The following is a 25879-nucleotide window of genomic DNA, read 5'->3' as shown; positions in this document are numbered from 1 at the left end:
TTGTGTTATCTCTGGATTCCAGCAGATCATTCAACTAGATACTTAAGCATTTTGAGGTTGCACCCTCTAAATTCTACTCTTGTTTTATTTCCTTGGATTTTAAGATCACACTCAGACTTTTAAAGGAATATTAACAACACTGTTGGGGACCACTGACCACATCTGATCCAAAATTTAAAATGGGACCAGCAGTGAGGCTCACTGTTCTGAGTGAACTAGAAGTTTCTCCAGGAATTCCTTGTCTGACTCCACAGCATCAACTCTTCCCTGTGTTACATACCGATGTCACTACAGTATAAGGAAGACCTTCCTCTTTCTGCAGGAGTGGTGTAACCCAGCTGGTTATTGACAATCAAATGGACACTCCCACCAATTCTGAAATGCGGGATATTAGAGAGCGTAAATGTTTCAGGAACAATCCCTTGACCACAGAAAGAAGCATCACCGTGAACCTAGATCATGGGGGAGAAAAAAAGAAAATGAACGTAAGGGATGGAGAGATTTAGGTTTTCAAATAGTAACAGGAATAAAAACAACCATGCTCTCACTGCTCCCCTGCCCTCCTAAAAATCTGCCAGTTATAGGATTTCCTAGAATGGTTAGGCTGATCTCAAGCAGCTTTCAAAGATGCTAAATCAGTCCTTTTCCTCCTGCAGCCGCCACCAGTTGACCTATTCCTTCCGCCCCACGTCATCACCTATACCCATCACTTCTCACACCCCCATCAACACGCTAGTGTTCACAGCAGCACCACAGAAGGAAGGGCGACTGGAGGTGTAGAAGGAAAATCAACTCTAGTAAAGCAATCGTGAAAACAGCCTGCAAGACACTAAGACCAATGCACAGCTTCGAACTCTCACTCTTCCCCAATCATTTTCCCCCAAAACGAGACTGCGTGTAGCTCACATCACCTCATTCCCGCTGGGTGTATTAGCCACCACTGTGAACACAAAAGAGGATGATGTGACAGCAAAGACAGGAGCATGGGGGGGTAAGTATATCATACACAAGCGAAAGGAGGCTTTGGGGAGAGAGCAAAACACTATTATAAGAGAATCGCTGTGGGCCTCCCTGGTGGCGCAGTGGTTGAGAGTCCGCCTGCCGATGCAGGGGACACGGGTTTGTGCCCCGATCCCGGAGGATCCCACATGCCGCGGAGCGGCTGGGCCCGCGAGCCATGGCCGCGGGGCCTGTGTGTCCGGAGCCTGTGCTCCGCAACGGGAGAGGCCACAGCAGTGAGAGGCCCGCGTACAGCAAAAAAAAAAAAAAAAAAAAAAAAAAAAAAAAAAAAAAGAGAGAATCGCTGAAATGTGCTACTCTTCCAGAACTTGTGAAGTCTGCTAGATCATGATAGCACAAAACCTGACAACAAGGTCCGACTGTATAGCACAGGGAACTATATTCAATATCCGGTGATAAACCATAATGGAAAAGAATTTTTAGAAGAATGTATACATATGTGTGTAAGCGAATCATTTTGCTTACAGCAGAAATTAACACAACATTGTAAATCAACTATACTTCAATAAAAAATAAATTAATTTTAAAAAACCTGGTAAACAGAAGGTGGTAGAAAAGGGGGTAAGTTTTTTTTAGAAAACTTGAAAGCAAATAATGAGGGAATTGCAGACCTTAGGAGAAAGTATGAGCTCCACTGACTTCATGCTGTATAAAAGGCTGTTATATCAATAAGGTATATGTTGTACACCTTAAATTTACATGATGTTATATGACAAATGTATTTTAATTAAAAAGTTATTAAATAAAAGGCTACTATCATAAACAGCCAAAATGCTCAGCTAAAGAACAGAATGATCTGATATGGGGAATTCCCTGGTGGTCCAGTGGTTAGGACTCGGCGCTTTCATTGCTATGGCCCGGATTCAATCCCTGACCGGGGAACTCAGATCCTGAAAGCTGCACAGCGCGGCCAAATAAATAAATAAATAAATAAATTAAATAAAATGACCTGATATGGTAACCACTGTGGCTCTAATAATAGCAGAAATAAAAGACCTAAATACGAATGAAGAAAGAATCCCTGGGCTTCCCTGGTGGTGCAGTGGTTAAGAATCTGCCTGCCAATGCAGGGGGGGGACATGGGTTCAAGCCCTGGTCCGGGAAGATCCCACATGCCGCGGAGCAACTAAGCCTGTGCACCACAGCTACTGAGCTTGTGCTCTAGAGCCCTCGAGCCACAACTACTGAAGCCCGAGTGCCTAGAGCCCCTGCTCCGCAGCAAGAGAAGCCACCACAATGAGAAGCCCGTGCACCGCAATGAAGAGTAGCCCCCGCTCACCACAACTAGAGAAAGCCCGCATGCAGCAACAAAGATGCAACACAGACAAAAATAAATAAATAAATAAATAGAAGGAATCCTTGGAAGCAGATTTTTTTAATGACAGTGAAGACATCCTAAAAGAGTAATTTGTATATAGGTAAAACATTTTGGCTAAGAAAGGAAGCACTTTTTGCTTAGCGAAATCTCCAGCCCACACCTTCCCATTGCTAGGGCCTACAGGGATGACTGACGTTTTGGAATATCCAGACGGAGTGATAACATACCCTTACATCACCTCCACAATGCTATGTACATTATCTCCATTGATCCATTCAACAGTCAGGTGTAGGGGCCAGGTAAGGGAATCGCCACTGTTCTTTTCACAGATGAGAAAACCACGGTTCAGAAAGAGTGCGTGTTTCACGTGCCAAGGACTAGACCTTCTGTGATGCCTCCATTTTCTTTTGGCCACGCTGCGTGGCACACGGGATCTTATTTCCCAGACCAGGGATGGAACCCGTGCCCCCTGCATTGGAAGCATGGAGTCTTAACCACTGGACTGCCAGGAAAGTCCTGATGCCTCCATTTTTTTGACTTATTTCCCCACCCCTCCAAGCCCTCCGCCTGGGTTAAGGAACTTACTATCTTCTCATTTAATTCTCAGAACGCTATAAGGAATGTAACATACTCCCATTGACCTCTGAGATTCAGATAACCTGAGGAACAGAACCAAGCACGCCAAGCTAGAAGGCAGCAAAGCCAGGATCTGAACTCAGTGCTTCTTGGTTCCAGAATCCTTGTCTTTTCTACACCGGGCTACACTGTCAAGTCTGACCCTCAGCTGCACGGTGGTCCACACAGGGTCAAGGGGTTCCTAGCATCTGAACACTCCACACCCTTTGGCCTCCTTGCTGATGGGACTTCTTGTGGGGTAATGATGTAAAAGGAGACCAGTAAAGCAAGGAAGAGAGCTGGGTGTCTCTTCCACTCCTTTACAATAGTGTTTACAGGAGAAGCATTGCTGAGAACATAACATCTGTTCATAACTTGTGTCGTTTTATCATAGTCTTAGGGTTCTCGGCACTAAAGCCATGTGTCATCTGCTAATTTTATTTCCTGTCTTAAAAGAGAAAACACTCCATGATGCCCATAAAGCTTTGCAGGAGTCGGGTCCATAAGCCCCAAGAAATGCTGGGGGCAGTGGAAACTGCTCAGCCAAACACAGCAGGGGGCTTGGACACACACAGAGGATCACATATGACAATCCACTTCCACCACATTCAGGACCAAGATGAACAGAAGACAGACAGCAAAAGTAGTATCCAGAGTCTCACCCACCATGATTTTATCGACTCCAAATTTCAAGTTCCCACAATAAATTAGAATTTTGAACTTGAGTGAGGCAAGACCCAGGCAGACACAGCAGGGCAAAATGTTTTGGGAACACAAAGGAGAGAAAAGAGGGCAGTTTCTTATCACTTTAAAGAAAATGCCACTTTCACCTCTTACTTCAGAAATCAGTCTTAAGATCAGCTTAATGTACTGGGAAAATGTGAGTGACTGAAATATTTTAGAGTCTCATGAATTCAAGCGAAAGGTGAAGAGAATGTCTGGCTAATGATTTGAAGATTTCTATTTAGAAATACTATAACATAATCAAATCCAATTCTGCTTACCCCCAATTTATTTACTACAAGTTTCTGGCCCATGGAAAATTAACAATAAGATAATGTGGTTATTTGTATATGTAGCCAAATATTCTACTGCCTTGTAGATTTACTTATTTCCGTTGGGTTTGAAGACTCAGTTACTGATATCCAGGATTAATTAGTAGTTATCCAGTAGTTAAAGGTTCATATTTATGTTTTTACTTTTTTGGCTTGGTATGTGGGATCTTAGTTCCCCGACCAGGGACCGAACCCTCGCGGCTTGCAGTGGAAGTGCAGAGTCTTAACCACTGGACCACCAGGGAAGTCCCTAAACGTTCATATTTAAATGAATACTTGCAGAAGAAAAATGTGACCCACAATCTAAACCTCTAAAGAATACCTGTTGGGCTACCAAAAAGTGGGGGTCAGAGGAAGCAATCCATTATATAATTTGTATTGTTTGCCTTAATGCCAAAGACCTTCATTGGAAAACAAACAAACAAGCAAATAAAATAAATCCAGACTCTTGCAGCCTTGTTAGACAGACGGATAACCACATCGTTTCCAAGAGGGTTATAATTTCAGAGCAGTAATGACATCTGTCCTCTTAACAGTAGCAGGTATGCCGGTCTATATCCCCTTAATTAATTCATAACTCAAGAAAGGAAAAACACAGTGAAGACCTCCATCAGTTGCCTTGAGCGGGGAGGGATAAATTGGGAGACTGGGATTGACATATACACACTACTATACATAAAATAGTTAACTAATAAGAACCTACTGCATTGTAATGACCTATATGGGAATAGAATCTAAAAAGAGTGGATATATGTATATGTATAACTGACTCACTTTGCTGTACACCTGAAACTAACACAGCATTGTAAATCAACTATACTCCAATAAAAAATTAATTAAAAAATTTTTTTAAATCAGTCAAAAATAAAAGTCAGCTGCCTTGAGACTACACCTCCCATCTGCTATTAATTTTTTAAAGAACCCCCAAAATCTTCTTTTCCCAAAAGTTCATCTCAATTTCATCTGGGACATCTGCCATCTCCTGTCGTAACTACCAGCCTGGACATTCTTACTTCCTGGTCTTTCCAACCTCAGGCCTCACCTCCTGAAGCTACTAGTACCTGTAAGCAAATGACCTTGTCCCCAGGCTGAGCCGAACCGTCTGGAGAGTAGTCCCCATCCCGCCTGGACTGCTGTCTGCCGCGAGTCTTCCCAACAGCCACGGGGTTAACGGCTTCCAGGTGTGAGGGGTTGGGCAGCATTGTCACGTGGAGGGGATGGTGCGCGCCGAAGTCCAGGTCAACCGAGGACGTCAGGTGAGACAGGACATCGCCAGCGGCTGAGACATTTTCCGGAAATTCACTTAAGCCTCGCATTTTACGGAACATCAGCTATGCCGAATAAACGTACAAGAAAAAATGGGAAGAGGTGGTTCATTTAAATCACACAATAGGGACTTCCCTGGTGGCACAGTGGTTAAGAATCCGCCTGCCAATGCAGGGGACATGGGTTCGAGCCCTGGTCCGGGAAGATCCCACATGCCACAGAGCAACTAAGCCTGTGCATCACAACTACTGAGCCTGCACTCTAGAGCCCGTAAGCCACAGTTACTGAGCCCGTGTGCCACAACTACTGAAGCCCATGCACCTAGAGCCCATGCTCTGCAACAAGAGAAGCCACTGCAATGAGAAGCCCACGCACCGCAATGAAGAGTAGTCCCATCTCGCCGCAACTAGAGAAAGCCCACAGGCAGCAACGAAGACCCAACGCAGCCACAAATTAAATAAATTAATTAATTAAGATAAGCACACACTTGTAACTGCTCGAATGCACAGAACTATTTGGAGATGTTCAGTCATATGAAGTTCCAACACTTTCAGAAGAGTCTAGCCCGATGCAGATGGTACGATACCTCTGCCTTGCAATAAGCAAAATATTTTTTCTTAAATGCACCTGTTAGTATGTATTTTCCAAAATAATTTGTATTATTCTTGTTAAAGGTAGAGAGGCAAGTAAGAATTTAATCCCATTTAGTCAGGGGATGACATACACTGCTTAGCGCAACTGGCATCTTAAAAACTATATTGTCCAATTCTCAAAGGACTTCTCTGCATACATTCTGTCACCTCATCTTCACAGTCTTCTATGACATAGATGTTACTACCCATTTTAAAAATGAAGAAGCTAAAAAACTAAAAACAGAGTTGATAGAGTTGCCAGAGTTGCCATATGATCCATATATCCAGAGAAAACTCTAATTCGAAAAGGTACACGCACCCCAACGTTCATTGCAGCCCTATTTACAATAGCCAATATACAGAAGCAACCTAAGCGTCCATTGACAGATGAATGGATAAAGAACATATGGTGTGTGTGCACACACACACACTGGAATATTACTCAGCCGTAAAAAAGAGCAAAATAATGCCATTTGCAGCAACATGGATGGACCTAGAGATTATCATACTAAGTGAAATAAGTCAGACAGACAAATATCATATGATATCACTTATGTGTGGAATCTAAAAAAATGATACAGGAATTCCCTGGCAGTCCAGTCATTAGGACTCTGCTCTTTCACTGCCAAGGGCCCAGGTTCAGTCCCTGTGAACTAAGATCCTGCAAGCCACACAGCACGGCCAAAAAAAAAAAAAGAAAAGGGAAAAAAAAATGATACAAATGAACTTATTTACAAAACAGAAAAAGACTCACAGACATAGGAAACAATCTTATGGTTACCAAAGGGGAAGGGGAGGGATAAATTAGGAGTTTGAGATTTAAAAAAAAAAAAAAAATGAATGAGCAAGAGAAATTAACTAGATGGTTTAAAGGTCCTCGGCTACAAATCTGGGTCTCAAACCAAGGTATTTACCAAAAACAGCATGTTATTCTCTACTCGCCAAATGGTTTGAATGACCCAAAAGCTTCTCCAGTTCACAAAAGCTTCTTATTGCCCTATCTGCAAATAGGAGCATACAAACTCACACAGTATAGGGATGGATGTGTTTCTCACAAATATGATCATTGATAATCATTTCTGTGTCTTTCAGTAATTGTTTTGTCTGGGATACTTTAGGAATGCAATTTTTGGTTTAAGAACTTCTGCAAGGGAATTCCCTGGCAGTCCAGTGGTTAGGACTCTGTGCTTTCACTGCCGAGGGCGCAGATTCCATCCCTGGTCAGGGAACTAAGATCCCGCAAGCCGCATGGAGCGGGCCAAAAAAAAAAAAAAAAAAAAGAGAGAGAGAGAATTTCTGCAGGTACCTAAGCACATGTCTCCATCTGTCCATTACTTTATTCTGTCATATTCTACCTTTTCTAAGGTGTCTTTTCAAAGCTGGTTACCAGTCTCTTAGTATCAGAAACACTGAGGTATGAATAATAAAGGTAAAGCTTGGCCTCTAGACATGACATCACATATATTTTTTCATTAAAAATTTTTTTTTAGAATTGAGGTATAGTTGATTTACAATATTATATAAATTTCAGGTGTACAACGTAGTGATTCAAAATTTTTAGAGATTATACTGTTTATAGTTATTATAAAATATTGGCTATATTCTCTGTGTTGTACAATATATCCTTGTAGCCTATTTATTTTTTACAAAGTAGTTTGTATTTCTCAATCCCCTACTGCTATACTGCCCTTCCCCACTTCCCTCTCCCCACTGGTAACCACTAGTTAGTTCTCTTAGTGAGTCTGTTTCTTTTTTGTTATAGTCATTAGTTTGTTTTATTTTTTAGATTCCACATGTAAGTGACAACATACAGTATTTATCTTTGTGTGGCTTATTTCACTAAGCACAATACCCTGCAAGTCCATCCATGTTGTTTCAAATGGCAAATTTTCATTCTTTTTTATGGCTGAGTAGTATTCCATTGTGTGTGTGTGTGCATGTGTGTGTATATCACATCTTCTTTATCCATTCATCTGTTGATGGACACTTAGGCTGCTTCTGTATCTTGGCTATTGTAAATAATACTGCTATGAACATTGAGGTGCATATATCTTTTCAAATTAGTGTTTTCATTTTCTTCAGATATATACCCAGGAATGGAATTTCTGGGTCATATGGTGGTTCTATTTCTAGTTTTTTGAGGAACCTCCATACTGTTTTCTGCAGGGGCTGCACCAATTTACATTCCCACCAACAGCGTACTAGGGTTCCCATGTGTTTTTTCTAATATTCTCAAGGATAACACATCCTTCCACAGGCTCCGTTAACTCCATCTAACTTTGAAAGGTCCTTGAACGTTTATAATTATTTTTAATCTCCCGGCCAAGAACGGTAATGAGGTTTATCCATGCGTAATGGCTACAACCTTATCAGACATTGAGTCCCTCTGATGCTCCCTGACATCGAATCTTCCGTCCTGACCCTCAAGTCTTTCGAGACTTACAGAGCAGCTGAGTTGGACAGAACAGGAACACCAAGATCCAATAACCCATAAAACCACTCACTTAGAGGGGTCTCTTGAGATAACAGTGTGTTACTAGTTTCATACAATCTATTAACTATAAGCTGCAAATAAGTGGAAGGTAAAAATGACTTTTTTGTAAGGTAAAATTGTATCAAATTGCACAGATCTTTGTGTTTGTTTGAATGATTTTTATGAAATAGGGGAAGCATGCTTCCGAAAAACAGAATTTATCTGTTTGCATCATCCATAGGAAACAAACTAAATTTTAACTTCCCTGAGTGAAGAACCTCTGTAAGTTGATACAGAAAATCAACCTAAATGCCAGGTCCAGGGACTTCACTGGTGGTCCAGTGGTTGAGACTCTGTGCTTCCACAGCAGGGGGCATGGGTTCGATCCCTGGTTGGGGACCTAAGATCCCACATTCCACGTAGCACGGCCAAAAGAATAAACAAACAAAAGGAAAAAGAAAAGGGCCATCCAACAGCAACAGGTTTCATCAATTAACTAAGCTGAAGTAAGTCAGAAAGAGAAAAACAAATATCGTATATTAACACATATACGTGGAATCTAGAAAAACAGTACAGATGAACCAGTTTGCAAGGCAGAAACAGAGACACAGATGTAGAGAACAAACGTATGGACACCAAGGGGGGAAAGTGGGAGCAGGCGGGGGGGAATGAATTGAGAGACTGGGATTGACATATATACACTAATATGTATAAAATAGATAACTGATAAGAACAAATAAAAGAAAATTCAAATCAAAAAAAAATTAACTAAGCTGTCTCCTGGACAAATGGCTCATATGCTTAGTCGGTTTTCTAAAAGCAGTTATTACCATTGGTTTTATTCTTTTACAGTCAATTGTACATGAATAGCGGAAAACATAGAAAGTCTTTTACCTCTGGAGGGAACTGCAGAAGGCCTGTCAATAAGTTCAGCCTCCCTCTATGTGGCATCCCAATAATGACATCAGTTACCCCGCTGTAGGCCGCCATTTTCAGCAGCTCGTAGAAAAAGCCCATCATGCTTTCAGCTCCTTCGCCTCCGTATCGCTTCACTGTGGCAAACTTGGTGGCCAAAAAGTGGTCAAGCTCCTATGGAACACCACATGAGACGCGTTAGTTACAGGACAGCTAACTACTTGGGTCAAAGTCAAACACGTTTAAGAAGACCCCACACTACTTCAAGCAGCTGCAACAGGGTTCCTTCACTACAGACCGCAGAGATGCACAGAAGTCACCCACAGCCAGGCAGGAAAGCCCTGCCGAGGACATCAGACAGCAGCAGGGACGCAGAGAAAACAACCTGAGTGGTAGAAGAACTCACCCCAACAGGAATCCCCTCAGAATGCCGGGCCTTTTCCATGACTTGAGTTTTAGTACAGGGCTCTACAATAGCATTTCATCTGGGCTGCAAACTAGCCAACCACCCACATTATTGGGAACAGGTTTCTTGTCATCTTGATATGCCCGAGTCCTGATCACAGCCCTGACAGACATTCAATCCCATTAATCTGTATTGAGAGCCTCCTCCACATACAGTTCCTTTTTTTCTATCACTTCAGGTAATAAAAAGAGAAATAAGATCATAAGGATTTTGCAGGCTTCTATAGAGGGAATAGACAAATACATAAAACATATTGACTCCGAGAAGACCCAATAGTTCTGTTGTTTGGTGATCTACTTTTTTCTACTTAGAATAAAGCGGTATGTGTTACACTGCCCCTTGTGTTGAGGCCATGGGGTAAATGGGGCTACATTCAGAGAGTTCCTGTCTTAACTCCCTCTTCAATATTTATATGTCTTTGTAGAAAATGAGTCAGCCTATTTCTTTGATATTAGCTGCTACTTTTATACCTGAGATTCTAGCATTAGTTTTGACAGATGTTTTCGCTCTTCTGTGGTAAATGCCTCCTTTTTCAGTTCCTCAAACCGCTTGGCAAACCATTCTTTCTCCTCCTGGCTCTGAAGTTGGGAGGTTTCAATAGAAATCTGCCCACAGTAGATCTGGTTGAGATAGGCTACCACTTCCTCGAGAGAAGCCTCCTCCTTCCCCATGTTCAGTAATCCTATGAAATGGAATCAAAGGGATCGTTTTAAAGAATAATCAACCATGTAACTAATTATAGAACATATCAAGATCCTTATTTAAATTCAGAGCATTTCATTCCAAGTAACTTGGGTTATCTAGATTTTTCTAAAGGCAAAACTAAAAATATGATCAAAGGTCATAAGGTACTAAAAGGAGAGGGAATAAAAATCTTCCTTCTCTCGAACAGAGCCATGAGGCATTATGCCAAATTTTGATTCTATAGTCATTTACTAAATTGTGAACCTACCTTTCATCTGCTTTATAGCTACAAATCATATGTACTACCTTTATCTGAAATATCTATCTACCAAAACGTTCAAGTCTTATTAATATCTATAAAGCAATGCCTATTATTGCACAGTTGGTCTTAATGTGAATTAATATTGATAGCAATGCAGTATTCTAAGGTAAAAGGAAATCTCCCTGAAGCTCAGCCAGAGAAAAGAAAGGTTTGTAGTACGTGATTGGCCCAGCACCAAATCAATTATCAGTCATTTGCCTAAGCCTACAATATGAATTTAACAAACCAACATTTTCTTTATATTGTGTATGGTTTCTTACAATAAACATTAGATCTTTGATACTGATTGAGCAAAGCTGTGATGATCATGGGATTGCAGATATCTCTTTAAGATAGTGATTTCAATTCCTTTAGATTTATACCCAGACATGGAATTGCTGGATCATATGGTAGTTCTATTTTTAATTTTTTGAGGATCTTCCATACTGTTTTCCATAGTGGCTGCACCAACTTGCATTCCTACCAACAGTGCACAAGAGTTCCTTTTTCTCTACATCCTCGCCGACACTTGTATCTTTGGCTTTGTTTTTTTTTTAATTGAAGTATAGTTGATTTACAATGTGTTAATTTCTGCTGTACAGCAAAGTGATTCAGTTATACATATATATACATTCTTTTTCATTTTCTTTTCCATTATGGTTTATCACAGGATATTGAATATAGTTCCCTGTGCTTGACAGTAGGACCGTGTTGTTTATCCATCTTTGGGGTTTTTTTTTTTGACAACAGCCATTGTAACAGGTGTGAGGTGATAGCTCATTGTGGTTTGATTTGCATTTCCCTGATGCTTAGTGATGTTGAGCACCTTTTCATGTATCCTTTGGCCGTTGTATATATGATTTGAATACAGAGGAAACGGGCCCTATCAGAAGACCATTCTAGAACCCCAACACTGCTCCTCCCAGACAGTGTTCGAATGTGCCCCTCACTGTCTCCTCACACCCGTGGAAGCCTCAGCTCCAGCGGGCATGTGGGTCCTTTAAGAACAGAGAAAGGAGCCCCACCTCACTGGCAGTTAACTGTCACGTGGATAGTCCATTGCTGATGGGCTTTACCTGCAGTATTAAAGGGTCCCTGCAGGGTCTGCACAAGGGCTTGGATTTCAGGCACGTTCTCCTGCAGGGCTTGGCCAGTGAAGAGTGGGTTGATTTTGGCAGCTTTATGGCCATGCTCACAATACACCGTCACCAACCTGGCAAGGGCATGGTCCACTAATTCAGGGGAAAAAAACAATAGAACAATATAGTTTAGGAAATGCCCACAAGCTGCAAAATCAGTTTTTCAAAGAAGCCTCTGTGGCCTTGGACAGTTTTAAACACACGGCTCCCACCCACCACAGCTGCCAGTGGTTTTCAGGATTAAAAACTAACAGACGGGCCTCCCTGGTGGCGCAAGTGGTTGAGAGTCCGCCTGCCGATGCAGGGGATACGGGTTCGTGCCCCGGTCTGGGAGGATCCCATATGCCGCGGAGCGGCTGGGCCCGTGAGCCATGGCCGCTGAGCCTGCGCGTCCGGAGCCTGCGCGTCCGGAGCCTGTGCTCCGCAACGGGGGAGGCCACAACAGTGAGAGGCCCGCATACCGCAAAAAAAAAAACCAAAAAAAAAACCAAAAAAAAAAAAAAAAAAAACTAACAGACTCCAGGAAAACACACTTATTTCCTTAAATTTATCTCCTGAGAGCAAAAGTCACTGAAAAATACAAAAAGGAAACAGAACTATAAGTGCACATTTGTGAAACTAATTACGCACGAGGATAGATATTAAAAGGAAACACCCCAAATTGAAAATAACTGTTAAAATGCTGAGATTATGGATAATTATCGTCCTCTTAATTATTATTTGAGATTTTTTATATCATACATTAGAAATACAGACAATTTGAACTACAAAATCAATGTTACATTTCCTTCCTTATTTTATTTCTTTTTTTAATACATTTATTTATTTTATTTTTGGCTGCATCGGGTCTGCGTTGCTGTGCGCGGGCTTTCTCTAGTTGCGGCGAGCGGGGTCTACTCTTCGTTGGGGTGCGCGGGCTTCTCACTTCCATGGCTTCTCTTGTTGCAGAGCACGGGCGCTAGGTGCGCGGGCTTCAGTAGTTGTGGCAGGCGGGCTCAGTAGTTGCGGCTCGCAGGCTCAGTAGTTGTGGCGTACAGGCTTAGTTGCTCTGTGGCATGTGGGAACTTCCCGGACCAGGGCTAGAACCCGTGTCCCCTGCATTGGCAGGCGGATTCTTAACCAGTGCACTACCAGGGAAGTCCCAGCCTTCCTTATTTCTTAAAGACCCCAGGTACATACACTCATGAAATCGTACAGTAGGAAAAGACCTTAGAAATTATCTTGTTACTCCAATAATGAAAAAAAATTTTAAATCCCGTTTGTACAGGCTTAAATGAGTAATTCCCCAGTCTCTACTCAAGGGGGAATCATTATCTTTCAATGAATCCAATTCTATCTTAGATGATTTTATATTGAGCCAGAAGCTGCTTTTCTTCCCTTTCCCACAGGAAAGCCCTTCTAAAATTTGGAAGAAAATCCTTCAAGCCCCCAGTCGATTAACCTTCAAGGTCGTATTATACAAATCAAGCACAAATCTCTGAAGATGAGCAAATCCACTATGAAGGGCACACATTTTCTGTACATTACAAAATTTGCATTTTTATTCTCAGAACCCAAAGAAAATTGTTAGCATATTTTGAAATACTTAATGACCGTTTTATGAATGTGTGTTGCCATACAATGATTTCAGAGCTACATGTTTATGTGCTGGGGTTTGTATTCAGCGTACTGCACAGCGTATCTCTTGTCACAGGCTTAGAGGAAAGAACTGAGGTGTGTTGAACATGCATTCAATATTCATACGAATATGTAGGATGTGTTGGCACAAATCCAGCAGTTAAGGGGATCCACACTATGTCTAATAAACTCATCAAACAATCCCAGTAAATGAACTGATTTCAAGCTGGAGGAGTCATATATAATTTTGCTATAGTCTCTATTCTGGTTATGAAGTAGGACACTTTCATATTTCTGGCTAAAATATAGATAGATATATTTGTCTAAAGCATTGTCCCTGTTGGCCACTCCTCCTTAAAGACAGTTGCTTCCCTGGGCTCTCTGGCATTGCAAGATCCTGGGTTTCCTCCTAACTCGCTGGCTACTCAACCTCAATCACTTTTGCTGGGCGAGAAGGGGGTTAGGGGATCCTCCTCTTTGTCCACCTCTAAAATATTGGTTCTCCCCAGGTCTGCCCAGGGTCTTCTTCTCAATCTACTTTCTCTCTAGGTGATCTCATCCACGACTTCCAATATCATCTGCAAAACTACATCCTTAGTGGGGTAAGTCCAATGGTAAATATATAGGGTTATCATCACCATTCGCACCACAATCTACTAGTCCTCTTTTTTTTAATGCTTTATTTTTTATAAACTTTTGGCCATGCCACACAGCACGTGGGATCTTAGTTCCCTGACCAGGGATTGAACCTACGCCCCCTGCAATGGAAGCGCGGAGTCTTAACCACTGGACCACCAGGGAAGTCTTCTACGAGCTCTCTTTTGAAAACATTCTCTTTAGTGAACCACATCAGCTCAGGGATCACTGCTTCAATTTCTAACTGAAAAGCCAAGTTTTTAATGATACTCTAGAACACTGATGGGGGAGTTGGGACAAAAGGATGCTGCTCACCCCAAAGAACATGTGGCACCTACTATTCTGGAAGAGCCAGAGAGAGAGGACTATTCCCCTCCCACCTTGGGGCACATCCTCCACCCATCCTGACCATCTATTTTCTCTCAGACCCTCATTTCACTGATCTGGTTTCTTCTACCAGACCCAGTCCCATATCTCTTCCCTCTCTGTCTCCCAGATCCTTCCATTATGACCTCTGGAATTCTGTTCCATGCTTAACAGATCTCCCTACCTTCTTCACCTCTTCCCTAAACAATTGCTTATACTCCTGTCGTCACGGGAATCTGCTTTCCCCTGAGGACACCAGTGGAAGGTGAAGTTACTCATCACCCACACACACATCCCTCCAGTACTGAAGGTGGAGTCAATGCCTCCTCATTCCTCACTGACATTTCCCTGTAGTTAGTCCTCTAACTCTCTACAAACCCCTGGTCCTCTGAGGGACATGCCACAGTGTTGATAACTAATCCCCACTGGCCAAAAGTCATCACAAGATAATGCTGTAGGAGAATGTTTACTGGAAAAGCGTCAGTTTGTTTAGATGAAAAAAGACTAAAAGACACTATATATAGCATAAGCCTGATTTTTGTTAAAATGTGTGTATAATATATATTTAATTATATAGTATATCTAGCATATTAGTATCTATATGCTTCATATATGTCTCTGCATTTGCATGTATATATTCCACATATATAAAGGAAATAGACCAAAAACTTAGTGATGATCCTATGTCAAAATTCCTAATTTTGGGACTTCCCTGGTGGCGCAGTGGTTAAGAATCCGCCTGCCAATACAGGGGACATGGGTTTGAGCCCTGGTCCGGGAAGATCCCACATGCCGCAGAGCAACTAAGCCCGTGCGGCACAACTACTGAGCCTGTGCTCTAGAGCCCTCGAGCCACAACTACTGAAGCTCTTAAGCCTAGAGCCCATACTCCACAGCAAGAGAAGCCACTGCACTGAGAAGCCCGTGCACCACAACAAAGAGTAGCCCCGGCTCGCCGCAGCTAGAGAGAAAGCCCACACACAGCAACGCAGACCCAACGCAGCCAAAAAAAAAAAAAAATTCCAGATTTTTTTCTTGCTTACCATAGTTTCTAAGTTTTCTGTAATGAACATGCCCAGTAGAGCTCTTTATTTATTTATTTATTTTTGGCCACGCCATGAGGCTTATGGGATCTTAGTTCCCCAACCAGGAATCAAACCCAGGCCCAAGGCAGTGAAAGCACCCAGTCCTAATCTCTGGACCTCCAGGAAATTCCCAGAGCTCTTTAAATTGTATCCACTTAACTGAGTTAAATACACCCTGAAAGCTTCTGATGATCAGATTCTCTCCACTGTCCTCACCAGTTGACTATATGCTTGTAAGAGTAAATTATATTTGTTCCTAAGGCTGCTGCTATGGGGAAAAGTAAACATTAGGGGAGACATTATAAAAATCTAGGAGATTCCGCATTCAGATTGCTTTCATAAGTGCTCTTCACTTTAAAGATTTGCATATACAAAACCAAAAATAAACATACTTGAGTTAAAATACGTAAAGCATCTCTCATTTCATTGTGATAATCCTTGATTTAATGATTTTTTGTTAAATTAACTGACCAAGTTTCAGTGTCAAATGCATTGGATAAAATTGCTTCAGCTGGATTACTTTAATGAAATTAAAAGATTTAAATGGATGTGATCACAGCAATAGAATACATATCTTCTTCACAAAAAAACTCCCTGTTACTGTATAAATCAAAGGATTACTGTAAGAGAAAAATGAATCCCTTCACCTGAGGCATAATACTGACCAAATGACTCAGTGCTCACGATATCTATGAAAGTTCAGAGGAATTTAATTGGATGTTTAAATTCCTAAGAAGCCAGAGAGAATAGGGCAAACGACAGTAGCAGATATATACGCTCTTCTTCCAAATAAAATGGAAAATACTGGAGGCGTGCTTCTGACTCAGGAGAATGGCACATAGTAGATGCTCAAGAGATATTTGTTATTACTTGAATGAATGAAGTCCTGAAATTCACTGTGTTGTAATGGCATCACAGAACCCTCCTGATCAAAGGTTTCCAGAGCCCTCAAACATGCCGTATGAGGGCTGCAGTGGATCCCTCCTGATCACTTTGGGTCCTTCTCTTCTGAGAACTGTACCCTCCCATCCCAGAGGGTGGGTTCCAGGGCCATGTCTCTATTGCTCCACTTTGCCTCCCAAAGAGTCAATGGATTCCAAAGACACCTGAGTCAAGGTGGGTGAGATTCAATCTTCCCAGAATTTGAGACTTGGAATTAAGAGATATGAGAAGAGTGAGCGTGAGACTGCTATCCTTAGAAAAGCCTGCTTGCAAGGTTTATGCTCTTGGTTGCTGCCTGGGAACCTGAATTTCAGGAATGGCCTCACCTGTCCCTAACTGATAAGGGTGATGCACTGTGCCTCGACTGTTTGGGAGAACAAGGTAGTTTAGGCTGAACACCTGCTTTCCTTCTTGGAGTCTGGGATTTTGGCACATGCAGAGGGTGCTTATACGAACCTCTCCCAATAAAAACCCTGGGTGCCGAGTCTCTAATAGGATTCCCTGTGCAGGAACATTGCACACATGTTGCTGTGTTTCTTGAAGAGGAGTGCATTCCGTGTGACGCCTCATGGGAGAACGCAGAAGGAAGCCTGCACAAAGGTCCTCCAGACTCTTCCTGTGCCTTTTCCATTATGGTCCCGCTGTGCGTCCTTATCACATCACTGCAATAAACCTTAGCCATGAGTACAACTATAGACTGAGTGCCATGAGTCCCTTCTGGAGAATCTCTAAATGTGGGGTGGTCTTGAGAACCCCCAACACATAATGGGTGACACAGGAGCTAAGTACTTTAACAGCTGTGCCTTATTGGGCCACACACAGCCTCTGCCAATATTCCCAGAGTTAGCTTTGGTTCACTCCCTTCTTGATTACTTGAAACGTTTTTCAGCTCTCGAAGATACCCTTGTACCCTTCAAATAAAGTCCCCTCTTTGCTTAAGCTAGCCAGAGTTGGTTTCTGCTGCTTGTGACCAAAAGAACCTTAGCTAAAACAAGAGTAAAAAAACATTTTGAGGGACTTCCCTGGCGGTCCAGTGGTTAAGACTCTGTGCTTACAATGCAGGGGGTGCAGGTTCAATCCCTGGTCAGGGAACTAAGATCCCATGTGCCGTGCAGCCAAAACAAACAAACAAACAAAAAACATTATGATAGGGGTATCTCCATCACTTTAGTCTCTGCTGTAAGCAAACACGGTGGGGGCACTGGATAGTGTTGAATAGTATTTTATTTTCAGAAAGAAATGTGTTCATATTAGCCAGCATAAAGTACACTGATAGAAAACCTAAACTAAACTTAGTACTTCAACTGTAAGTCAGTACAGTTCTCTTTCATCATCTGGTCATAAACAGCCTCCCCCCAAAGTATCTAGATCCAATCCACAGTCTCTTTGCATTCAAGTCAGCATATGCTTAGAGCAAGTGGGAACATTGGCTATCTATAAAAACACTGAAGACTCCAAGAAAGAGAACTCCATACTTGGAGTCCCATAAGCCCTATTTTTTTTTTTTTTTTTGGCCACGCCGTGCGGCATGTGGGATCTTAGTTCCCTGACCAGGGACTGAAACCACGTCCCTTGCAATGGAAGCGTGCAGTCTTAACTACTGGACCGCCAGGGAAGTCCCCTCTTAGGCCCTATTAAAATGAGACGGGGACTTCCCTGGTGGCACAGTGGTTAAGAACCCAACTGCCAATGCAGGGGACACGGGTTCGATCCCTGGTCCTGGAAGATCCCACATGCCGAGGAACAACTAAGCCCGTGCTCCCCAATTACTGAGCCTGCGCTCTAGAGCCCACGAGCCACAACTACTGAGCCTGCACACCACAGCTACTGAAGCCCGCGCGCCCTAGAGCCCATGCTCCGCAACAAGAGAAACCACTGCAATGAGAAGCCTGCACGCCGCAACTAGAGAAAGCCCGCGCACAGCAACAAAGACCCAACGCAGCCAAATACATAAATAAATAAATAAACAACAGAAATTTATAGAAAAAAGAGAGACAGCTGCCACCAGCTTCAACTTAGGAACTTCATAGATAACCATATCAAAAGGCAAGACTTGGTACCAGAATACCATTATTATGAATTCTGTACAACAAACTCATACCTAGGCCGTGCAGCTGAGTTCATTTTACATCCTATCTTCTCTTCCCATCTCAAACATGATATCTTTATAAGCTAAATTAATTTTTCCAGATAGTTCTTTCTTGCAAAAAACCAAACTTTAAATAGAAAACTTGTTATGGTCCTTTCCTTTTTTCTTTGAGATTCCTTTCTTAAATCATTGCCGAGATAGGTAAGCAACAGTCACAGATTGATAATAAATGATAGTGACCATTTAGTGAGTACTAACTTGTGCTACACATTGTGTTGGATTTTTCACATACGTCGTCTTATGTAATCCTGTAACAGCCCTGAAATAGGTGCCCTTATCTGCAGAAGAGTTAACTGAGGCCCAAACACGTTAAGTGACTTGCAGAAGGTGACACTGGTAATGAAGAAGCTGGAATTTGAACTATGTGTACTCAGGTGTGCTTGATTTTAATCCAGTGTTTTACCCACTATACCATAACAAAAATTGAAAAGGAAAGTCCAGGGCCTACAGCAAACAGGATGAGATAACTAGAAGTCATTGAAACATTTAAAAAATCATCTAAAATTTTTTTGAAAATCTCTAATGCAATAAGATTTTCCCCAACTGTTTTTCCTATACCTCCAGTAAAGGCTTCTATTATTTCTTTTTTTTTTTTTTTTTTTGTCCGCACCACGCTGCTTGTGAGATCTTAGTTCCCCGACCCGGGACCGAACCCAGGCCCCAGCAGTGAAAGTGCCAAGTCCTAACAACTAGACTGCCAGGGAATTCCCAAGGCTCCTATTATTTCTAATATGCAACATGCCTGCAACTTCACTTCAACTACTAAAGCTGATCACCAAGATCAGTAACCACTAAGCACTGTTTGGAATCTTACAGCTCCCATCTCCTAATGGTCTCTAAATTCTGCCATTTTTAAATAACCCAAATCCTTCATAATGAAATTTATGCCTATGAATCACTGGTCCTAAGCTGTTGCATTTCTATATACTAACAACGAACTATCAGAAAGCGCAATTAAGGAAACAACCCCATTTAGTGCCATACCAAAAAGAATAAAATACCTAGGAATAAATCTACCTAAGGAGGTAAAAGACATCTACTCAGAAAAGTATAAGACACTGATGAAAGAAATGGAAGATGACACAAACAGATGGAAAGATATACCATGGCCTTGGACTGGAAGAATTAATATTGTTAAAATGACCATACTTCCCAGGACAATCTACAGATTCAGTGCAATTCCTATCAAAATACCAATGGCTTTTTTCACAGAACTAGAACAAATAATTCTAAAATGTATATGGAAACCCACCTCCATTTTAAATTAGGATTGTTGATAAATAAATTCAAGTTTACTTGGAAGTTGAGGTATACAACTTCAGTTTAATAACTGAGGTTAAAGTACAAGCTGTTTTACTAATAGCCAGCTACAAAGGACACTCATCACAGGTCAAATTTTAACTAGTGAAACCGCTGCCATCCAAAAAGGTTACTACAAGCAAATCCAATATCTCTTCAAAGACTTACTACAGTGAAAATCTTAGTAAATGAGGTAGTCATCCTATGCAGGCATTGATATTTGGCCAAGATAAACATATTAAGAAAGAAGGCTGATGAAGGTCAAAGAGGAGGAGGGAGGCACCGTAACTTTGACCATACCTCCTCCCACTTCTCTATGTCACCTTGGATGTGGGAGGATGTCTTGTGTCCATTTTCAGTAGGGTTTGTCCTTTGATTCATTTTGCCAATACCAAAAGTTAATGTACATGATCCATCCCACTAACTCAGTCATTCCTCTCAACAAAGATGGTACCCTTTAGGACAACTGGTAGGCATTATGAAAAAGACTAAAGCTGGGACTTAGCTGGCAGTCCAGTGCTTCAGACTCTGTGCTCCCAATGCAGTGGGCACCTCCCAATGCAGGGGGCATGGGTTTGATCCTTGGTCGGGGAATTAAGATCCTGCATGCTGCACAGCGAGGCCGGAAAAAAAAAAAAGACTAAAGCCAATTAAACTGTGTCCTTGGCCTCATCAGCCTCCTAAAATTAACAGAACAGACCATAAGCACACAGTTAAACAGAATTTAAGGAAAAATCCAATGAATCTTAATTGTCTTCATCAGCAAAAAAAAGTTATTCCTTCTTCTAGAACATGGTAATACAGTATATTACCCTATATATAAAGTGTTTCTTTTCTTAGTTCTTGGTGTTATGGTTGTACATGCAAAATTCAAATGTACTAAATGTCACAAAGAAATTGCATATACAGAACCCTATTTCCACTTCTTAGTAGGAATCAATCATTTAATATGTATTTAGTTAACTGTAGAGCTGAAAGGAATATAAGACAAGGTCTTTACTAGGCAGGATCTTACAATGTAAATGAGAAGATAATCCCCGCACAAAACTGCACACAATTAGAAAAAGTTTAATACAGTCCAAGGGGTGGGCCCCATACTGAGAGTTAAGGGGATTCAGATTAGGATAGCCTGGAGTTGTCTGGAAAGATGTCACGGAGGACTTGGGAATGGAGCTGGACTGTGGAGAGTGAGTAAGAAGTGGAAAGGCACAGAGTGAAGAAGAGATTTGGAAAGTGGGGGAATTTATGTTGGAAAGAGGTAAGAAAGAATTCGAACAGGTCAAGAAACATGAAGGGCATTGAGTAGCAACCTAAAGAACCTGGATTTTATTTTGAGAGGCAAAGTAGAGCCTTTGGAGACCTGAGTAAGAAAGTGACTCAGTTAAACCAGTGTTTTAGAAAGACTGGACTAAGCTGGAAGGGAACTAGGCTATAAATTATAATACCAGCTAGACTAGCAGTTTTACCTCTTTGAAGTCATGGATCTCTTTGAGAATGTGATGAAAGCTATGGGCCCTCGGCCTAGAAAACAGACACACACACAGAGTTGTGCAAAGTACACAGACCCCCTGAAACCTTCTCATAGGGATCCATGGACCCAGGTTAAGAACCCTTGAATTCAACTTTTTTTTTGGTAGCAGGCCAGAATTAAACACCTAGACTAGGAAAATAGTGAAAATTTTCACTAGTGAAAATATGAAGAAAGCAAGGCTTTGAGAAATAGAGTGCTCAAAATGTGACAGGAAGTACAAGGTGAAAAAGTTGCTTGCCCCAGATTTTTAAAGTACATCTGTAGCAGAGACTATTATAACTCCCAACATCCATTTTCCCTTCTCTTTTATGGTACAGATAGTTGAGTATATGACCACCCAGAATAAGGATACCCTTTCCAGCCTTCCCTGCAGCCAGGGTGGCCATATGACTATGTTCTGGCCAATGAGAGGATAGTAGAAGTGATGTTTCAACTTCTGGGTCTTACCCTTAAAGGGATGGTGTTCTCTTCCCCTCCCCCTTTTCCTCCCTCTTGCTAGCCAGTATGTGGCTATAGTGGTGAGCGATCCTGGACCAGAGTTGAAAGCAACACCCACAGGGTGGCAAAGAAACAATGTAGAAGAAACTTGAACCTCTACAGCTTTGCAGAGCAGAGCTATCATACCAGCTCAGACTTCTACTTACTTATTCAACCCACTGTTATTCCAGGTCTCTGGCACAGCCCCTGAACACATCCTATCCAATATTGAATTTGCTACCAGAGGTGGGTTGCTGCCATAACATAACCTAAAATGTATATGACACTGGCTTAGCAGTCAGGTGGTGGGTACCGAGGACCCAGGTATTTCAGACTAGAAAGCTGAAGCAGTGTTATGTTATCTGACAAAACATTTGGTAAAACTGTCACTTGTGATATCTTGAAAGGCAGGCTGCATGCCCATGGAGCCTGTAGCTCAGTAGTCTGTGTTCATTGTTTCTTGTCACTTTCAGGAAAGCCCCAGAAGGAAGGTGAGGTCAAGGAGGAGCTAGTTCATCAGCAAGAAGAGATGGAGGGAAATTCACTCCACTACTGGGAGGTTTTCTCCATCTGTGGCCTCAGTACCTAGAGGGCAGACCCAGCCAAGGTTGGAAGAGTAGAAGCAATTAGTAAAGGTAGTTCTGAAGAGGCTGTCTTAGCCGGAGATAGGAGAAAAGATGAAACCCCTTTTTTTTTTTTTTTTTTTTCTTGCGGTACGCGGGCCTCTCACTGTTGTGGCCTCTCCCCTTGCGGAGCACAGGCTCCAGACGCGCAGGCTCAGCAGCCATGGCTCACGGGCCCAGCCGCTCCGCGGCATGTGGGATCTTCCCGGACCGGGGCACGAACCCGTGTCCCCTGCATCGGCAGGTGGACTCTCAACCACTGTGCCACCAGGGAAGCCCGAAACCCCTTTTTAAGTACCTTCTAGTAAGCATTATCTGTTAGACGATGAAAGCCAGCTGAGCCTTCAATATCACACAAAGGGTTTTGCCTTCCCACTACAGCATATTAGTTGAGATGGTCTCAAAATAAAACCATTAAATTTAGGGAGTCGAGTAGGTAAAAGCAGTAAATAAAAGACCAGGGTTTTCAGGCTTAAAAACTAGGCCTGGATGAGCTTTTTGACTGTGGGCAACTTGCTCGTGGAATGACTAGAAGCAAAAAGCCAAAAAGCAAAAAGCAAAAAGACTGCAGTCCTAGGAATTTTATTTAAGAAACTGAACTGCTGGGCTTCCCTGGTGGCGCAGTGGTTAAGAATCCACCTGCCAATGCAGGGGACACGGGTTCGAGCCCTGGTCCGGGAAGATCCCACATGCCGTGGAGCAACTAAGCCCATGCGCCACAACTACTGAGCCTGCACTCTAGAGCCCGTGAGCCACAACTACTGAAGCCCGTGCACCTAGAGCCCGTGCTCCACAACAAAAGAAGCCACCGCAATGAGAAGACCACGTACCACAACGAAGAGTAGCCCCCGCTCACCGCAACTAGAGAAGGTCCATGCGCAGCAATGAAGACCCAATGCAACCAAAAATAAATAAATAAAATAAATAAAATTTTAAAAAACCTGAACTGCCAAAGAAATTCCAACTCCAAATCTCAAAAAATGGTACAAATGAGCTTATTTACAAAACAGAAATAGAGTCACAGATGTAGAAAACAAACCTAGGGTTACCAAGGGGGAAATGGGGTGGGGGAGGATAAATTGGGAGATTGGGATTGACATATATACACTACTATATATAAAAGATAACTAATAAGAACCTGCTGTACAGCACAGGGAACTCTACTCAATACTCTGTAGTGACGTATATGGGAAAAGAATCTAAAAAAGAGTGGATATATGTGTATGTATAACTGATTCACTTTGCTGTACAGCAGAAAGTAACACAACATTGTAAATCAACCACACTCCAATAAAAATTAATTCAAAAAATAAAAATAAATAAAATAAAAAACTGAACTGCCAAAGAAATCCCAACTCTGGCCAGAAAAAAAAAATCTGTAATTGATGACTACCTAAAGTAACTCTCAGGCTCCTAACTTTATCAAAATAAAGTAGACCATGAAAGGTGTGCAGCCCCCAAGGAGGGCACACTCCCCAATGCCCTCAGAAGATACAGGTTAAAGAAGAACCCATAAGGCAAGACCAGGGGAAGGGACGGGGACAGAGCTGAGGGGCCAGATAATCTAGTGAACTTACCACTCAGCCACATCAAGGGGCTTTATCATTCCTACCTATCATACCTATCAACAGGACTTGATAACTGGTCTGAACCAGTGCCTGCTATAGATTCCTCATTCTTTCCTTTTGTGGATGGGAGTTGTCTTTGTACATCGAATGTGTATATATTCAGGATGGATGGCAGTTCATAAAATTCCAGACTCCAAGGAGCCACAGCCAGACCTGCTGGAGAGGACTGCACATTCTCCAGAGATAATGGACTTTGAGCTGGATTAAGGAATTGAATGGAGGAGGGAGGAAGTGAGTACATTCTATGTGTGGGAAGAAAAGCTTAGGATATTTGAATGGCCAAGGGGCCGAGCGTGGTGATTACTAATTATTTTCCGACATCTATTTTCCTCTTCTCTCTCAAAATAATTTTTAACTGGAAGGTAGCCACCCTGAGTAAAGACTATGCTTTCCAGTCTCCCTTGCAGGTATGTATAGACGTGTGACCAAGCTCTGTGGACGTGAGCTATATGCAATCTCCTTCCCCATTCTCCCACACAGCCTAGTAGGAGTAGTATCTATAAAAAGAGTTTTTACAAAATGATGTGATAAGTTCTGAAACAGAAAAAAAGAAAGAACTGTCACAAATCTACATGGAATGATAATTTTGAAGAAAGTTACAAAATGGCCCACTTGCCTTTAAGTTTTATTCAGAGTATTAAAAAAAGATATAGGGAAAAAATTCCTTAAGTCAGATCCCACAACTGCAACAAACAACTAGTTCTCAGTGTTGATTTTACTCTATCCTCTCAGTACAACACAATATTGTACCCTTAGCCTGCAGTTCTAACTCCATACTGAACTTTCAAAGTTCACCAAGGATCCCACAATACAGCAAGTTCATTGCTAGGAGGGGTGGGGAGGCACAAGTTGGTGATGAGGGAAGAGAGAAGATTATATACAGATAAAATCAACTCCAGAGATATTTTTTCAAACCACACCAGCCCAAAGCTCCCTGGATGATTTGGATACAGTCTTGCCATTGAGAACCACCAGCCCAGACTTTTCCCAGGCAAAGATTAATTCTCGACTGCCAGGCTGTTAATAGGAATCAAACAGAGACCCAGCAGTGAGGGAAAACCTCAAATAAGATCACAATAATTGCACACTGAGCACACACTAGTAAGTTCTTAATTGAAGAAGAGATTGTCAAATACATCTTACACATACATCCCTTACGACTATCACAGTGTTTGGCCACAGTGGCCACGGACGTCCTGCTAGAGAATCACCTAGAGTGACATAAAAATACAAATTCCTGAACCTCATCTCAGGCCACTGAATGAGAACTAGGGTGGGGTTTGGGGGAGGGGAGAGGGAGGCTGGCCTGGGAGCTAGCATTTTAACATCATGCAGAGTGATCTGAATGCACGCTTCAGTTTGAGGACAATTGGCATGTAAAATTCTGAGCACTCAATTTGCCAAGTGAAATAAGATACCTATAGTCTTACTCTCAAGGGATTAGCAATCTAGCTGGCCAAAATCCTGTCCCTAAAGAAACCCGCTAGACTCAAGAAGGACAATCAGTTTTATTCTAAATGTCCCCTGAGATCAAAAGCAAAATATCGAGGTTCCAGTGTGTGATGTACTGCTCAAAGGTCAGGTGCTTAGATGATGAAGGGGCTCCTAATTGTTAATCCAATAACTGGATCAAAGATGCCAA

The 25879-nt window shown here is 42.1% G+C and overlaps 1 protein-coding gene across 3 annotated transcripts in view; it reads right to left on the bottom strand.

The window, feature by feature from the left end:
- The window catches only part of DHTKD1 (dehydrogenase E1 and transketolase domain containing 1), a 53051-nt gene that overhangs the window by 26233 nt on the left and 939 nt on the right, over positions 1 to 25879 (bottom strand). For 2 of the 3 annotated variants that reach the window (XM_060095421.1, XM_060095422.1), the window contains exons 2-6: positions 11822 to 11977; positions 10231 to 10442; positions 9274 to 9468; positions 5070 to 5339; positions 281 to 452 (exon numbers count right to left, since the gene is read on the bottom strand). In XM_060095421.1, coding sequence (XP_059951404.1) covers positions 281 to 452; positions 5070 to 5339; positions 9274 to 9468; positions 10231 to 10442; positions 11822 to 11977 — 1005 coding nt within the window. The remainder of the gene's footprint in view (positions 1 to 280; positions 453 to 5069; positions 5340 to 9273; positions 9469 to 10230; positions 10443 to 11821; positions 11978 to 25879) is intronic. The other variant, XM_060095423.1, reaches the window with a different exon arrangement.

This window comes from Mesoplodon densirostris, chromosome 4 (genome assembly GCF_025265405.1).
Source record: "Mesoplodon densirostris isolate mMesDen1 chromosome 4, mMesDen1 primary haplotype, whole genome shotgun sequence".
Lineage (NCBI taxonomy): Eukaryota > Metazoa > Chordata > Mammalia > Artiodactyla > Ziphiidae > Mesoplodon > Mesoplodon densirostris.
The sequence above is the reverse complement of the archived record's forward strand: the minus strand, read 5'-3'. Positions and strand labels throughout refer to the sequence as shown.